Source organism: Sarcophilus harrisii, chromosome 1 (assembly GCF_902635505.1).
Source record: "Sarcophilus harrisii chromosome 1, mSarHar1.11, whole genome shotgun sequence".
Lineage (NCBI taxonomy): Eukaryota > Metazoa > Chordata > Mammalia > Dasyuromorphia > Dasyuridae > Sarcophilus > Sarcophilus harrisii.
In genome coordinates this window covers 681,244,644-681,262,800 of record NC_045426.1, presented here as the reverse complement: position 1 = coordinate 681,262,800, position 18,157 = coordinate 681,244,644, and the positions used below count along the sequence as shown (strand labels likewise).

The window sequence follows — 18,157 nt, the reverse complement described above, 5'->3', positions numbered from 1 at the left end:
TTATTGAACAGGCTGCTCTTTTTTAGTATAGAGCTCAGAGGCTAATACACCTATTTGTGTATTTTAATCAGCTCAATAGGATATCTGACTTTTTTTCTTGTCTCAGAAAGCAGGGACCTACAGCTGGCAAATTTTCCCACTTGGTGGGTGTTACTTCCAACCAATTACCTTGTGAACAGATCAAGTGTTCTGCCTGTGACAGATGTGCTGTGAAGTGTACCTATTTTTTTTTCAATTTTTCTTTCCTGGCTTTCCATTAATTCCAATAGGTTGCCAATTTAAATGGAGAGCATGGGAAGGTTGCCTGGAGGGGGCTAGGGAGAGGTGGAGGTTGCTTTAGAAATTAATAGCAGCTTCCTTAGATGTAGTATTCTTTTTTGAACTCTATTTGTAGGAGAGGTGGAGAAACTGGCTACAATTCATACTTCAGGCCAGAGGGAGATTTCAAACCTTTTTGCAAAGCATTAGTTTATATGCTTATGGATGATCTTTGCATTCTGATGACAAGTGAGTGACTATCTATTTTTCCTTCAAAGCACAGTACATGAATCACCTTTTACATGAAGCTTTTACTGATCACTCCACCCCTTACTTTGTTATTTTAGTTTTCCCTCTTTTGAAATTACTTTGTATTTACCTATCTATGTACACGGCCTATGTCTCAATTGAATGTTAACATGAGTAACATTATAACTTCATTGATGTCTCTTTATTTTCTCACTAATTTCTGAAATATTGCCTTCAATGAAACACATGATTAGTAAAATCCTATAGAACTGTATATTTTTATCCCCCAAAGTAGAATGGCAGGGCCTTATGGATACTTAGAAATCATATTTTATAGTGTGAGAAACTGAGGCATAGAAGAGAGGTATTGAGAGATATGGCTAGAAAAATAATAAGTAGCATAGCCAAGATTCAAAATAAACTCCTTGATTAACTGATGAGGAGAGACACACAGGTTGGAAAGCACTTAGTTGAGGCATTCATTCATTTTTTTTTAATAAACAGTCAATTTTGTTAAAGACAAAGTAGCTAACATTTATGAAAATATAATTCTATACCAGACTCTAGAAGAGATAGCAACACAGTTGGAACTAGCATCATAAATTGTAGATTTAGAACTAGAAAGAGTCAGATTATCTTTTTTAATTTGAAGAGGAAGGAACTGAAGCCTCCAAATTTGGGTCTTTAGCCCTCTCTAGAGTATACTTTTCACTCTGCCACAAGACTTTTTCTACCATGCTCAGGTGCCAAGTACCTTCCTCCTCCTTTTTTTCCCCCCCCCCCCCCCCAATTTACTTCCTTATGTTCTCTTCTCTCACTAGAATATAAACTCCTTAAGGTCAGGGACTCTTTCTTTTCTCTTGTGTCAGCATTTTAAGTGTTAATCACAGCACTGAGGACATAGCAAATGTTTAATACATGTTTGTTGACCAACTGAAGTGATTTATGATGTTAGTATTGTAGGATCACAGATAAATAGCGGGTGGGACTTGGAGGTCATTGAATCCAACCCTCCCATCTTATAGATAAGGATCTCTAAGGTCCAAAGAATGACTTGTTTAGAGCCATACATATAGTGATGGCAGAATAAAGATTTTAACTCACTCTCTGTCTTCAAGTCAAGTACCATTTCCAATAATGTTTCTCACCAATTATTATATTTCCCAATTTAGAATCCTTTCTAGAGTCAATTACTGTTTCTTATATAAACACTACTCATGATTGATCCTTCTTTCCTCTTGTTGGGGTGGTAAAAACATGTCTCTGAACAATTTAAGTCCTATAGGCACCTACAGGCTTTGAAAAGAGAGCTCTAGGTTTATATGAAATATTTGAAGGTAAGAATTGATTATGATTTGATGTCAAGTTCAGATGAAATGCCATAGATCCTCTGATAATGGATCAGCAGCATTACCTTCTGATGCCCTTGCTTCTAGATAAGTGACCAGATATACTCATCAAATGTAGATGTCTTATTGAATCAATACATTCAGAACATGGCAGTAAATGTCACCCATACTCCTCCTTTCTCTAATTTCAAACTGGGCCAATTTTTTTATTTGGGATTGTGTTGCATTATTTCTACAATGATAGAATATTAAGCATCAAGTCAGTTGGACCTCAATTCAAGATTTGTCTCTGACCTACACTGTGTAACCATGGATGAAATAATCCACTCGTGCCTTAGTTCTCTCATCTGGAAAATGAGGATAATAATACATGTAGCACCTAACTCACTGAGCTTTTATGAAAATTAAATGAGCTAATGTATGTATTTAAAAAAAAACTTTTATGTCAGGTGTTTCATTCTCATATTATTACTTCTACCAGTACTATTAAAAGAACAATAATAATGTGATTTCATGAAAGCCCATTTACAAACTTTAATGTTTGTATCTTCTGTTAATGGTTCATTCATTCAACAAGCATTTATTGATTGCCTACTGTGTTCTGGGGACTGCAGACAGAAAGAGGCAGATAGAAATGAGATGGATAGAAATATAAAACAGTCACTGCCCTTGAAAAGTTTGCATTTTTCTGGCAGTGTATGAAGGCAGAAGAAGAAGAAGAAGAAGAAGAAGAAGAAGAAGAAGAAGAAGAAGAAGAAGAAGAAGAAGAAGAAGAAGAAGAAGAAGAAGAAGAAGAAGAAGAAGTAGTAGTAGTAGTAGTAGTAGTAGTAAAGGGGGAAACATGATTAATTCTGAAATATCAAGAGCAGCACAGGTATAGTAAAGAATTATTTTGTTTGTGAACTAACTGACCAGCCAAATTAAGTTCATAGAGGCTCATTGACAGAGTGTCCATATGTTGGTGATTTAAAAACATTTCCCCTAATAACTGTTAAATTCAATTCAAATAACCTCAACTCAACATGCATATTAAGGCAGCTAAATGGAATATTGCAGGGCTTTAGAATCAGGAAGACTGGAGTTCAAATCATAATTCAATACATATTTATTAACTTCCTTCTATGTGTTAAACATTGGGGCCAAGTGCTAAGGATATAATGAAATTACACACACACACACACACACACACACACACACGCAACTTCTCAAGAAGTTCACAGGCTAATGGGAGACATAAGGCCCCATTCAGCTCCAAATCTTATATTACTATGCAGAATTCATTGACTTTTCCAAGTTTAGTTTTCTTACTACATGCTAAATATACCTTTAAAGATTCACCCTCAGAGACTAGGCCAGTAGTCACCATTAAGGTTTTCCTAAGAGCACAAACTTGGAGAATAAAACACCAATAATAGTTGTGTGTTTTTTTCCCTAAAAATGCGATATAGCTTGATAAATAACTGATCCTTATCTGTATTCACAGGCAGTTGGTAGAGTAGTGGATAACACACCCTAAATTTTCTCAATTGTAAAATGAGCTGGAAAAGAAAATGATGAACCACTCCAATATCTTTGCCAAGAAAACCCCAAATAAATCAGATTTGACTAAATCAATCAAATATCTATATTCACCAAATAATCTATTTTACTAAAAGTCTCATCTTTATTCCTATTGTGACAGTCATCATTTTCTAACATATCTCACCAACTTTTTCTCATTCACTGCCTCTGCTTTATCCCTGAATTAAAATTGCTTCAGAAAAGGAACTATGGATCATAGTTATAAAGTAGGAAGGAGTCTTGCTCTAAAAGAAGAAACCATGGCTTGTCCATACTCACAAAGCTAGAAAGTGTTAAATGTGAGATTTAAATTCAGATCTTCTTGATTCCAAACTAAGTATTCTATCAATCTTACCCATTGTATTCAAATATTTTATATTCTTGCTAGAAAAAAGAACATATTCCCAATATATGTGTATTTACTTATTCATAAATTGTATAATTACTTCTCTAATATCATTAAGCACATTACCAAACTTAAACCAAAATAGAAATAAAATTGGTTAAAATGAAAATGGAAAAAAAAAAATTGACTCTTGTGTTAATAGGGAGCCAATGGAGTTTTTTGAGTAGGAAGGTGAAATGGTTAATCTTCAGCTTAAGAAAATCCATTTTGGTGTGCAGTATCAGAGTAGGAAGAGAAGAAATTTGAGACTGGAAGTCCAATTAGAAGTTTATAACAATAATCTATTCAAAAGGCGATAGAGAGAAGGTAAGAGAGAGAGACAGACAGAGAGAGACAGAGACAGAGAGACAGACAGAGACAGAGACAGAGAGACAGAAGCAGGGAAGCAGAGACAGAGACAGACAGAGAGAAGGGAAGAGATAGAGGCAGGTAAAGGAGAAGGAGAGGGGGAGAGGAGGGAAAAAGAAGTTAAGGGGATGGGGAAGGGAATGGGAGGAGAAAGGGAAAAGGGAGAGGGAAGGGGGATGGAAGGAAGAAAGGGAAAGGAAGCAGGGGAGGAAGGAAAGGCATGGGGACGGGGAAGGGAGGGGGAAGGGAAGAAGTAGTGGGAAAGAGGGGGAGGGGAAGAGAAGAAAGGGAAAAGGGGGAGAAAGGGAAGAGGGGTAGAAGGGGAAAAGGGGGAAGGGAAGAAGGAAAGAGAGAGGAAAGGGTGAGGGAAAGAGGAGACTGCTGTTTGGAGTATTGCTTATCACTGTAATGGAAGGGGAAAGATTATTATGAAATCCTTAATGTGATCACAAACCATCCATTCCTGTTTACCCCATAAATTATTCTCTGGAAAAAACAAAAAACAAAAAACAGGAGAGCTGAGAATGGAGAACCACAGCATCAATCATCAACCTGGAATTCTGTCCTCTGAAGGGAAGGAGAAATGTCTCACTTAAAATGTCTATGCAACTCTTGGGAGTGTCCTGAGGACCTATACTAGGCTAAGAAGTGGTAAAAGCTGTGTAGTGGAGCAAGAGAGCAATTTAGGACTAAGATAAATATAGTTGTATTGGAGACAAACCTATTGACTGTTCATTGCAGAAAGTAGAAGGCAACTTATCTTCCCATCCTTGACTCTTTAATGACATACTCCCTGAGATCAGACTTAGATCCTCTTGAAGTCAATACATGTTTTTTTTTGGTTAGGTGGTGCTGCAATAATGGGTGTTCATTTGGGAGACTGAGCGTCCTGTCATCAGATCCACTACGTCCAATATAGTCTATGGATAAATAATTCAGTGATCTTCATCCTATGTTGTCAATTCTAATGATTTACATAACAGCGCAGGTGAGAGCAAGCACAGACATAAAAGTGGTTAATAAAAACAGAGTATATCAATATTTCCATTCTACTGTCTAGATTTTTTTTTTTTTTTTTTTTTTTTTTTGCTCCTCTCAGCATATTTCCCTGCCATCAGAGATGTTTTACTTTGTCTGCCAGATAGGTGCGACAGGTCTTCCTCCCACACAAGAAGCTCACCTTCACATGTCTAGTGCTCTCCATGGCATCTTATGTGCAGGTTTGTCTAGCTTCCTATCTTTCAGACTCTAGGATTCTTTCTATTTGGGTGTTTCACCCCATCATCCCAGCAGTTATTTTTACCCCTCTATCATTGCTGAGCTTCCTAATCTAAGGCTGATTGATTTCATAAGTTGAAGTCTTCCATGAGACAAGTCATTCTGAAACTATCCACAAGTGAAGCTCATAAAAGAGCCTAGGTATAGTTCCTTACTGGGGAAATGATGGACTTTTTGTATAATTCTGGAGAAAGTGAGGCTAGGTAGAGATTAGAGAGTTTTTAATATCTTATTTGGATTTCTGAGAGGGAGATATTTTCTGGGACCAAAGGATCCATTTTGGTCCCAGGGCTGATGTCTCAAAGCATTCAGCAGCAGCCTCAGCTTCAGCATCGGCTTAAACATCTGTAAGGAATGGGAGTTTCCAATTGTTTTTGTATACATGGTTCCAAGATCAGGGAGAAAGGCGTGGAGTCCAAACAACACAAGGAAATGGTGGGAATTTTCAGGCAGGGACCATCAATTCGATTCTGACAAGTTGGGGACAGGATTATAAATTCTGATAAACTGGTAGTAGTTGGTTAGAGACATAAAGTCTGAAATGATAGGACATTTGGAGTTTTATCTTTTGGAATGTCAGAGTGATTTGCTACAGCCCTAATTATCTCAGTCCTGAATGAGATGAGGTGAGATCTTTCAAGACAGTTGTGAAAATCTAGTAAGGCTTCATCTATTTTGAAATTTGAGTAGCCCTGAAGGACTTTAAGCATTAAGTCAAGGGCATACTTAAGCCCCTTCCCTGCTATCCTCCTGAGGGCATACTTAAGTCCCCTTCTTGTTATCCTCCCTATTTCAGTCAAATATGGCAACTATGTACTCATTGGTCAAGTTTAATTTCTTGGGTAGTTCCCTCATTTAGAATGTAAGATCCTCAGCCAATAAGGATGAGGGTCAGTGGTGGGAGGGGGCATTTTCGTTAAGGATTAAAAGCATTGACCCTGCCCCCTAAGGTGCCTCCTCCCTTAGATTGTCTACTTGATAGGGTGGGATACCCGACTCTCGCAAGAAGGTATAATAAACTTTGCTTTGCTTCTAGAGATCTCTCCAGCGCCGCCAGTGTCCAGGGCTTCTCCTTACTCCCCAAGGTAAAGTGGGCCCAAAGTGGAGAAATTTGGAGCAAAGGCAAGGGAGAAACTCCGCGGTAAAATCCCGACTGGTTCGGTGCAGGACAGATCAGTCAAGTAATTTGTTGTTCAACAACCCAGAGGTAAGCTCCCTATGAGACCCTTGAGTCATAAACTCTGGAGGGGTCTCTGGACAGGACCCTGTGAGGCCTGGAGTCTTAAACTTTGGGTCTCTGGACAGGATATAAGTCCCCTGTGAGGCCTTTGTGTATATATGTTATTGAGAACTCATATTGTTGGCTGGATTCTTGGAGACAATAGTCCAATTCAGCCCTGGGACCAAATCATGGCTCCATTTGGTCCCAGTAAATTTCTCCCTTTCAAATAAAATATTAATAACTTTCTAATCGCTATCTTGCCCCAGTTTCTCCAGCATTACATATCTATTTCTTCTTGAAGAATTTTCCCCTCTTGCCCAAGTATAAAATTCTCTCATTCTTTTTCCAGTTTCTAGGGTGCAGCTTTACATATATTGATCATATAACCAGTTGCTTTTGGCACAGTATGAAATTGGTCTAAACTAATTTCTGCCAACCGGCTTTCAAACAACAAACAATTATTTATTAAATGGTTATAAAGTATCTGACACCATGTTAGGTGCTGGAGTATCAGTGACTCTTGCTGAATAGTCTTGGTACCAGAAATTTCTGGTTTTTGAATTTATTGAACATCAATATACAATGTTCATTTTCTTCTGAGTCATCTTTATCTAATCTTCACCACTGGTCAACTTTTTAAAAAAATGATAGTGACTAAACATCACCAATTTTTTCTAATTATTTTTAATAATATAATTTGAGATCTAGATAATGTTAGACTGTAATCATTCATATTTTTACATTGTTTCCTTTAAGATGGTTGATACATTGTTTCACCAGATAACTCTTAGTATCACCTCATAAGAATTGGATTAGAATGACATTAAATCTATAAAATAATTAACAGCCATTGTCATGTTTATTGGTGCAGGACAATGACTTTTCAATTATTTGTCTTCTGGTGTTTTTGTACAAAATGTTTTTAGTTGTATTCATTGTTGTTTTGGTAGGTTATCTCCCAGATATTTTATTAGTTTTTCTGAAGTTATTTTGAAATTTTTTTTCTATTTCCTCCTGCTGGGTTTCATTATTAACACACAGAAAAACTAATAATTTTGTAAATTTATTTTATATATTGCTTCTCCACTGAAGTTATTAATTGCCTCAATTAATGTTTTGCTGAATATCTGGGATTAAATCATTTTGCTTTCCCTTTGCCTAAGGATCTTTATTTTTGGTTTGTTTTCATCCTCAGTAGATTCTCTACATGAGTTCTAGCAGAAGAATACATTAATTGTCTGCTATCAAAACTCTGGTCATCAGACAGATGCATATGGAACTGTTTACTCTTGTCATGATAATTATCACTATTATTTAATGTTTATTATGCACTGATAACTAGCAGATTGCTTTAAGATTTATAAAGCCTTTTTACATACATTATGTTTCATTCAATCCTCAAAATATCTTTGTAGGATGCTAATGATAGGCATTATCCCATTTTATGAAAGAGGAAACAGGCTCATTTTTATTCATCTGAAAAAAATGTTCTAAATCACTATTGATTAGAGAAATTCAAATTAAGACAAGGTTGAGGTACCACTTCACACCTCTCACATGGGCTAAGATGACAGGAAAAGATAATTATAAATATCTGAGGGGATGTGGGAAAACTGGAACATGAAAGCATTGTTGGTGGAGTTGTGAAATGATCCGACCATTCTAGAGAGCAATTTGGAACTATGCCCAAAGAGTTATAAAACTATGCATACACTTTGATCCAGCAGTGTTTTACTGGGTCTATATCTCAAAAAGATCGTAAAAGAGGGCAAAGGACCCATATGTGTAAAAATTGTAACAACCTTTTTTGTAATGGTAAGGAACTGGAAATTGAGTAGATACTTATGAGTTGGGGAGTGGCTGAATACATTATAGTATATGAATGTGATGGAATATTATTGTTCTAGAAGAAATGACAAACAAGCTGATTTCAGAAAAGCCTGGAAAGTCTTCTATGAGCTAACACCAAATAAAGTAAGCAGAAGCACAAGAATATTGTACAAATAATAACAAAATTATGTGATGATCAATGGTGATCTTCTCAACAATGCAATGATTCAAGGTCATTGTAATAGATTTGTGATGGAAAGAATCATCCATATGCAGAGAGAGAATTATGGAAATAAATGTAGCTTAAAGCATAGTATTTTCACTGTTTTTGCTATTGTTATTTATTTGCTTTTTTCCTTTTTCATCTAATTTTTCTTATGCAACATGATAAATGTGGAAATATGTTTAGAAAAATTGTACAAGTTTAACCTATACTAAATTGCTTGTTGTCTTAGGGAGGGGAGTCCAGGAGAGGGAAGGACAAAAATTTGGAACACAAGGTGTTTGCAAAGGTGAATGTTAAAAACTATCATTACATGTATTTGGAAAAAATAAAATGTTATTTAAAAATAAAGGAAATGGGTTAAAAAAAAAACCCGACAGCATATGATATTACAAAACCAGTAAGCTTCAGAAACTGTATAAACCAAGATTCTTTAGAATCCAAAACTAGCTGGCCATAGTGCCAACAACTAGGCTAGGAAAGGAAGACTACTAGAAATTTCAGTTACTCTATTTAATTAGCTATACAGAAGTTATAACCCCAAGGAATCCTAAAAGTTAAACTCTTTCCTTTTAGAAATTAAAAAAAAAATTAAAGAAAAAATACTAAAGTTCTGGGTTTGGAGGGTGCTAGTAATGATTAGTGAAAGATTTCTCCCTTCTTAGGTTCAAATACCTAATACTACTATATTCTATCTATATGAACTAGAGCAATTATTACACTGAGCCTGAATTTTGTTCTATTATAAAATAATAACTAGATCAGGAGTGCTTAATGTAGGAATCTGTGAACTTGGAAAAGAAAAATTATAACTTTATTTTCAGTAACTTCCAAATACAACTTCTTTAATTTCCCTGATGATAATTATGCACTTATGTAATATACAATCAACATTTTATAATACATACAAAAGCAGATGATAACAATTATAAAATAACATTTTCTTTTTTTCGTTCAGGGTTCCATACACTTTAACAGACTGCCAAAAATGCCCATGACACAATATTAAAAGTTTTGGATTAGAAGATCTCTAAATCCCATGTGACACTAGTCAAGTCATTTAATTTCTGTTTGCCACAGTTTTCTTAACTCTAAAATGTAGAAAATTAATAGCATCTTGCTCACAGGATTACTGTGAGGACCAAATGAGAAATTTTATATTAAAATTCCTGCTCCAAGCACATAGTAGATTATTGTTGTTCAGTCATTGCAGTTATTTCTAACACTCCATGATGTTATTCATGATTTTCTTAATAAAGATACTAGAATGGATTTCCATTTCCTTCTCCAGTTTACTTTACAGATGAGGAAATTGAGGCAAATAGGGTTAATATACTTATTAAGTATCTGAGGCCAGATTTGAACTCAAGATGATGCATCTTCCTTAATTCAAGCCATGTTCTTTATCCACTGCACCACCCAGTTGCCTATTAGTAGATAATATAGAAATAATTTGCTCCCTTACCTTTTCCCTTCCTGTTTTTCCCTCCAGAAATAAATTTATTCATACATGTACCTCTAGGTGAATGGGTTTCTGAGTATTAATTTTATGTGATAAGATTTCAAATTTTTCTACCAAATCAATTTTTTCATTAAAATTAAAAAAAAACAGTAAAATATATTAAGTTCTGTACATCTTTCAATTAATGGTGAGATAGCAGAGATTTGGTCCATTGTTAAACATTGCTTTCAATAGCTTGATTGTTCCTGACTAAAACTCATTGTTTTTGTATAAATTTTTGTATAAATGATTCTTGTGAAGACTTTCAACGGGGGAAGGGTAGACAGATGGGTAGGAGGTTTGGAGTGATCTTGTAATCACCTTTTTATGCTGTTATTAATAAGAAACAATGTTTTTCCCCATACCTTTGTTATCTTCCCTTCACACGTTCTTTCCTATATGTACTTGGTCCAATCCAGCTGTTTTTTTTTTTTTTTTTTTTTTTTTCTCATCTTTGTTCTCTGTAATGCTGTCTTACAAGCTTTTTGTTCTTTTTGGCTTAGAATAAAAATTCCACCTTACAGGCTCTTTTACAACAAGCTGGCTGCCATCCATATATCAAGATAATTCAAGAATCTTTGGAAGATGTAACAGAAATAACTGTACAATGAGCCTCTAATAATAAACATCAGAAGAGGCATGAAACAAGGAGATTTGTGTTCAACAAAAATATTCTCCACTGTGATAGAGAAGATCCATGCAAAGGCCAGGTCAATGAGGGACTGATCTGTGGATGGTGAGATCTTCCAGTTGTTTTACAGATGATATTTGATTATTGCATCAAGTCTTAAGATGAGGCAAAGCCTTTTGAAAGAAAGAAATCTATACTCACTCATAGAAGTTTGACATCTCTCTACAGAGAAACTCAAGTGACATAGTTAAGTTGGGAATTTGTTTTGCTTGATTAGGCTTATTTTTAACAAGAATTTATTTTCATTTTTTTCAGTGGGAGAAATATAAAAAAAACAGAAAATAGATCTTTGTTAACTTGTTAACTGAATATTTTTCAAAAGGATGAGGGAAAGCAAACATATTATTGGAGGAATAAATGTATAATTCTTTGAAATCCTTAACACACAAATGGATGTGTGATCTCAATAGTTTAATAATTCCTCCTAGTACTGCAGATTTTAACCCATTCATGCCTGCCTCTTCCATACAACTCTTGTCCATGTTCTCTCAAATATTCAAATGTGGTTCATCCAATATTCCAATATATAGGCCTTCCTTCCTTCCTTCCTTTTTCTTAGCATGATAATAGGGCCAGTAGAGAGAGAACTATAACTATCCATCTGCCATCCTTCATTCTTGTCATGTGATTTTTCCATTTCTCTTCCTATTATAGAATATTTTTTAATGAAACAAAATAAGAAAAAAGAAAACCAGAAAAGCAGTACAACACAAAATGAAACAAAACAAAAGAGGACATTATCATGTGCCCAGCAGGACATCAGGGAGGATTCAAAATATATGACAACAAACACTACTTTAAGAAAGTATATATATTAATAAAAAATTATATTCCTGAAGGTCCACCTTTTCTTTATTTTCTTGTAAATTGTTCTTATCGCTGCTGTACACCTTATTTACTTTATTCTTTTTCTCTCTTTCATCCCCTCCACCACTTTCAAGCAGGCTATAGTTAAGAAAAGATATAGATATAGATAGATATATACATACACACACATAGACATACATATATCTCCCTTTCACCCCCTACCTCCCAAGAAAGTTACAATTAAGAAAAGACATATTTATGTACACACACACACACATACCCCACATACAGACATCTTTCCTATCCCTAATGATTCTTTCATTAAATTCTCTCTATAACTTGGCTTACTATTATTTAACTCCCCCACTCAGGGATCCCTTCCTTCCTTGTTTTCTTTTATCCTTTGTTTCTCCATCCATCTATTCCTCCTCCCCTATTTCTTCTTTATAGATTTGGGAAGATGCTATACCCTTCATGGTACACACACACACACACACACACACACACACATGAATATTACTTATCAAACCCATTCTTGATGTGAGTAGGCTTTCAGAACTACCTACCCTCTTCCTCAATCTAATGCCTTGTGTCTCTTCTTCCTCATTACCTCATTTGTATATGATTACTATTTTTATTTTTATTCTGCCAATCTTTCTTTTGAGCTTATTTTGTTGTTGATGTAAATCTTAAATATAAAGTATACATTTCTCATGTAAAAAAGCATAAACAATTGCACACGTTTATACAGTTTGTCCTTGTCTAGTTCCTTAAAATTGCTCTTTGATATTGGCTTTTACATGTTAAATTTTCTCTTAATTCAGTTTGGCTAATAGAAAGTCCTGAAAATCTGCAAGTTCATTGAATGTCTATTCATTGAAAATTATAGATATTGTTGCTGGATATGATATTTTTGGCCACAGTCTTTTGCTTGTCTGTAGATATGATTCCAAGACCTATGATCTTTTTTTTTTTTTTGTAGCTGCTAATAAGTCTTGTACAACTCTAATTCCTAACTCCAGTATATTCAAATTATTTTTTTCTTGTTTCTTGCAAAATTTTCTCTTTCATCTGGGAGTTTTGAATTTTGAAATAATATTCCTATATGTTTTCCACAAAGAATCTCTTTGAAGTGGTGATAGTGGATTTTTTTCTTCATATTTCTACTTTCCCTTATGTTCTATCCCTCCAAGACAATTTTGTTGGATTATTTCCTACATTATTATGTCAAGGTTCTCTTTTTGGTCACAACTTTCTGGTAGTCCAATTATTCTTATATATTTTCTTCTTGCTCTGTTCTCCAGATCTGTCATTTTTCTTTGAGATGTTTCACATTCTGTTCTATTTTCTCATTGTTTATAATCTGTTTTGTTATTCCTTGGTCTCTCATAACTTCACTGGCTTCCCCTTGCTAGATTCTAAATTCCAAAGAGTTATTTTCATTTTTCAGACTCTGTACCTTCTTTTCTAATTGATTATTTTTTTTTCATAATCCTCTTGTTTTTCTTAAATGTTTTTAATTTTTTTCTTTAGCTTTTTCCTCAATGTCCTCATTTGATTTTTGAATTCTTTTTTGAATTCTATAAATTCTCTCTGGGCAGGGAACTATTTCATATTACTCTTTGGAGTAGAAGCTTGATTTTATTATTATTATTATTATTATTTTTCTACTAAAGCGTCCTCCTCTGAAGATGAATGCTGGTCTTCCCTATTCCCATAATATATTTCAATAATGGGGTTCTTTCTTCTTTGCTGGTTCATTTTTAAATAAAAGGTATTAATGTGAGCACCTCTAATTGTGGGGTGGTGAGATGGTGCCACAGGCTTCCCTTTAGCTCTCCACTCTGATCAGGAACCCCAAAACAAGAGATCCACCTTCCTGCAAGTGCCCACATCCAACAGTGTCCCTTCTGCACTCATTGAATTAAGTTCTCTCTTGCCCAGGTCCACATATCAGCAGCACAGCTGAATCTTGTGTTCTCAATCAGCTGAAGTTACTCTGTCCTCTCAGACTCAGACTCTCACTCCATAAAAAGTCCAGGAAGTAAAAGTAGCTATGGTTCCTGCTGAGGCTCCAGTCATACTAGCTAATCCAAGGGAGCCCCACTTGTTTCTATGGAGCTAGCACCTCAGACAAGCCCAAGGTCTTTCTTCAGATCTTGTCGAGTTTTATCTGAAGGATAAAACTGTTCTGCCCCAAATCGTTTTGGATTTTCAACAGTCAATATTCGTCCTAAGGCACAAATTCATTCTATTTGTGGGGGAAATTGGGAGAACTCGAAATTTATCACCCTATTCTACCATCTGCCCATAATATTCTCTATCCTTTTATAGAATTCTTTGATAAACTTTTTAGCCTTTTCTCTAAAGTTCCTTATCCATTACATGTTGCAGCCTGTTCCTACCCACCTAAGGAGTTCTTATGTAAGTTTTTTCAGAGATAGTGCCATTCTGGGTCTTGTTCCTATGCAAGAAAATTGATAAAAATCTGAGTATTGAAAAGGTTGGCCAAGCCCATAGAGAGATTTGGGACTAGCAAAAGAACTTTGTAAATCCCTGGAGGCAATTCCAATATATTCTTTTCTTTCTGTTCTGACTCTACCTATATCATCTTAGATTTACATATACATCTTGGACAAATTGTTGTTGTTGGACTATTATTACTAGTGTAAAAAAAAAATACCGAAATGTTTCACATTTCCTTATCCAGTTCATTTTACACTTAAGAAAATTGTAGCAAACAGGGTGAAATGGCTCGATTAGGGTCACACAAGTAGTGTCTGAGGCTAAATTTAATTCAAAGAATTAGTATTCCTGATTCTAGTGCTCTGTCCCACATAGAATGTATATTCATAAGGGGACCAGCTGAAGTTTTGATAATAGATATCCCTCACCATTTGAGATTCTCTGTGTAGATAGAAAAGATTTCTTTGTTTTAAGAGGCTTTGCAACATCTTAAGACTTGATACAATCATCAAATCTCATCTATAAACAACAACAACAACAAAAAAAACAACTGGAATATCTCACTATCCATAGGAGATCAGTCCCATTTTGACCTGGACTTTGCATGGATCTTCTCTATCATACTGGAAAATATTTTGTTCAGCGTAAGTCTCCCTGTTCCATGCCTCTTCTGATGTTTATTATTAGATTGGGCAGTTATTTCTATTATATCTTCCAAAGACTTCTGAATTATTTTGATGTATGGATCCAGGAAGCTTGTTGTAAAAGAGCCTGAAAGGTGAAACTTTTGTTCCAAACCAGAGAACAAAGAGCTTGTAAGAAAGCATTAGAGAGAACAAAGATGAGAAAGAAAAAAAAAAATAGCTGGATTTGACCAAGTGCATATAGAGGAGAATGTATGAAGGGGAGATAGATATCAAAGGTATGGGGGAAAACATCTTGGATCTTATTAATAACAGCAAAAAAGGTGACTGCAAGATCACTCCAAACCTCCTACCCATCTGCCTATCTTTCCATCTATAAACAATTTTTACAAGAGTCATTTTATACACAAATTTAAGGCAACTCTCCATGAGAGTTTTAGTCAGGAACAATCAGGCTTTTGAAAGCAAAGTTCAGCAGTGGAGCAAATTTCTACTAAAACAAAGCTATGGCAAGGCTTATATGCAGAGTCTTCCTAAAATGAAAATAATAGGGCCCTTCTAGAAAAATTTCTATAGAAACTATGAGGATTGGGTCTAGAATGGCTGTTTATACTACCACCTTATGAGAGTCATAGACACACATTAACAAGTACAGAAGACTTAAAACATTTCAATTAATAAATTATACTTTTTTATAATAAATAAATATAATAAAGTATAATAAATTATACTTTTTTTTTAGAAAACAAAGGTCCTCCATAAAATGTTAACAGATATTTAAAGCCTTTTTCATTTACCTTAGATCAGATTGAGCAACTCATGAGGTGCAGGTTCATAAGGTGCATCAAGGTTTCCTTGGTTGGCTAAAAGCAAAGCTAACTGAGCTTTCCTTTGATAATCTTTGCTTTATTAGATTCCTTAGGAACTCTTCCTGGTCATCAGTTATTGTTATTGTTCAGCTGTTATAGTGTTTCAAGTTTTATGTGACCCTATTTTGGTTTTCCTCTGAAGAGACACTGGACTGGTTCCCATTTCCTTTTCCAGTTCAGGGCTATATGCCTTGGCTAGGGTCACACAGAAAGTTTATGAGATTAAATTTAAACTCATAAAGATGAGTATTCCTGGTTCTAGTGCTCTATCTACTGTATCATCTCATCAGTATAGTCAAATAAATACACTCCTTCCCTTCTAAGCCAAGAAACCACTGTCAGGAGTTTTTAAATGATATGAAAAGAAATACATATTTACCACTCTATGGATTTTCTTCTATTTGCTATTTGTTGTTTTGGTTTGGTGTTTTTGTTGATTTTTGCAGGGATTCTACCAAGATTTCAGCTTCTTGGACAGGGAAAATCTATTTTCATTGATGCCGGAGGATATAGTAACCTCAGGCTAATTGGACAAACACATAAAGCCCAGGTAACCATGTGCTTCTCTTGCAAGCTACCACTTCAATTACATGGGAGTAGAAGGAAAGGTATAAATATTCTCTCCTTCCTCCAAAACAGAGTTCTCTTTTGTGATCTATATATTTTTTAAAAAATCACACATATTCCATAAACAATTACATAAATTTACAGATGTGATCTATGTGATTCTATAGGTAAGGACAGAATGCCATAATGAGATTGAAGATATAACATGACTCAGAAGGCTCTTGAACTAAAAAATGTTGCTTATATAAGAAGATATTTCTGGGCCTTTAGTACAAGGATATGTGCGTTATTTTGGTTGCCATGTTGGAAAAAGATGAGAATCAATAACCTTGCTGACTCAATATATCTTCAGAAGATGAAAAGCAGAACCACATGCAAAATCTCCCATATGGAGTAGCTATCATAAGACTGACAATAGCCCTGTATTTAACACAACTGGAGCACAGGAGTCTTGAGACTGATTTTTCCTGTTTCGGTTACTGTCCCTACTCCTCCCCTCCCCCATAGCAGGAAGCTCCATGCACAAAGATACAACTCTTTTAAAATTCAGGACTGAAAAAAAACAAAACAAAACTGGAAAGAAGACATTAGCTATTCATGCTGAGTGATATTTTCCAACTAGAATATAATTTTCAAATGAGAATTTTTTGTGGTCCTCTAGGAAATGTGATCTAGGCTATACTTCAAACCGGGCAAAGTGTTCACTTACTGGAAATTGTGTTTTTGGTCAATACAAAGAGAAGGACCAAAGAATGGGCCTCTGAAAACAAATTCAGAAGGCCTCTGGAAAGTTACTGTATACATTTTTAATGAATCTCATTCACAAATGCTTAAAACAATATTAAAATGGAAATAACAATAGCATCTACTTTATAGGCTTGTTGGAGACATCAAAGAGATAATATATGTAAAAAGCTTTGTAAATTTTAAAGTGCTATATAAATGGTAGATATTATTAATATTAAAGAAATAAAATCTTAGATGGAAAATATAATTTAATGATAGGGCTTTTTGAGCATAAGAATTGTTTTAATTTTGTCTTTGTATCTTTAATACTGAACACAATCCTGAAAAAAGTAGAGGTTTAATCATTGTTATATCCATCCATCTATCCATATATATAAATATATGTGTTTAATGTATACAAAATATGTATATATTAAAATAAATATATTTATACCTGTAAATATATATGTATATGTATATATGCTTACATATATCATGTTTATAGAGGCATGACTGTATGTATGTATATATATCTATATATCTAGATCTTTTTTTCTGTCTCTAGTTATCTCTATATCTATTTCTATCTATCACTATCTCTCTTTCTCTATCTGCTATCTATCTTTATCTACTATGTTTATATCCCACTCAGGCTAGAAGTGTAGGATCTTCTTATTTAGGGGCTTAATTCCACTACTGATTGACTTAGGCACATCAACATGAATCATTTAAAATTTTGGTCATTCCACCAGTCCTTAGAAAATATTGTGCCCCCCTATTTCTAGAACTTCACAATACTAATACTGAGCTTACTGCACATACCTGATTGACATAGACCATTGCAGTTCAGAACTCCTGAGCTCAAGAAACTGATTAGCCTGATCCTTCTCCGTAGCAAGAAAAGGAAGATTATCCATCATGGTCAGTATAATAATTAGTTCTTGACTAAATTAATGAGTCTAGTTGGACACTTATGATTCTCATGTCCATGTACACAAATATTATTGATTTTTATAGGCTTTGCATATTTTATTGAGAAAGCCTTTTGAGGTTAAGGTTTTACAATCTTAGCATGAGGCAACTAGGTTATATTATACAGAGTGCTGGATGTGGAGTCCAGAAGAGCTAAATTTGAGTCTTTTTCTCCAACACTTAGTTGCTGT

The 18,157-nt window shown here is 34.8% G+C and overlaps 1 protein-coding gene across 1 annotated transcript in view; it reads left to right on the top strand.

The window, feature by feature from the left end:
• LOC100917049 (tripartite motif-containing protein 43-like) overlaps positions 1–18,157 on the top strand; it is a 45,285-nt gene that overhangs the window by 4,801 nt on the left and 22,327 nt on the right. Inside the window, exon 2 of the mRNA XM_003760946.3 lies at positions 16,148–16,251. Coding sequence (XP_003760994.3) covers positions 16,148–16,251 — 104 coding nt within the window. The remainder of the gene's footprint in view (positions 1–16,147; positions 16,252–18,157) is intronic.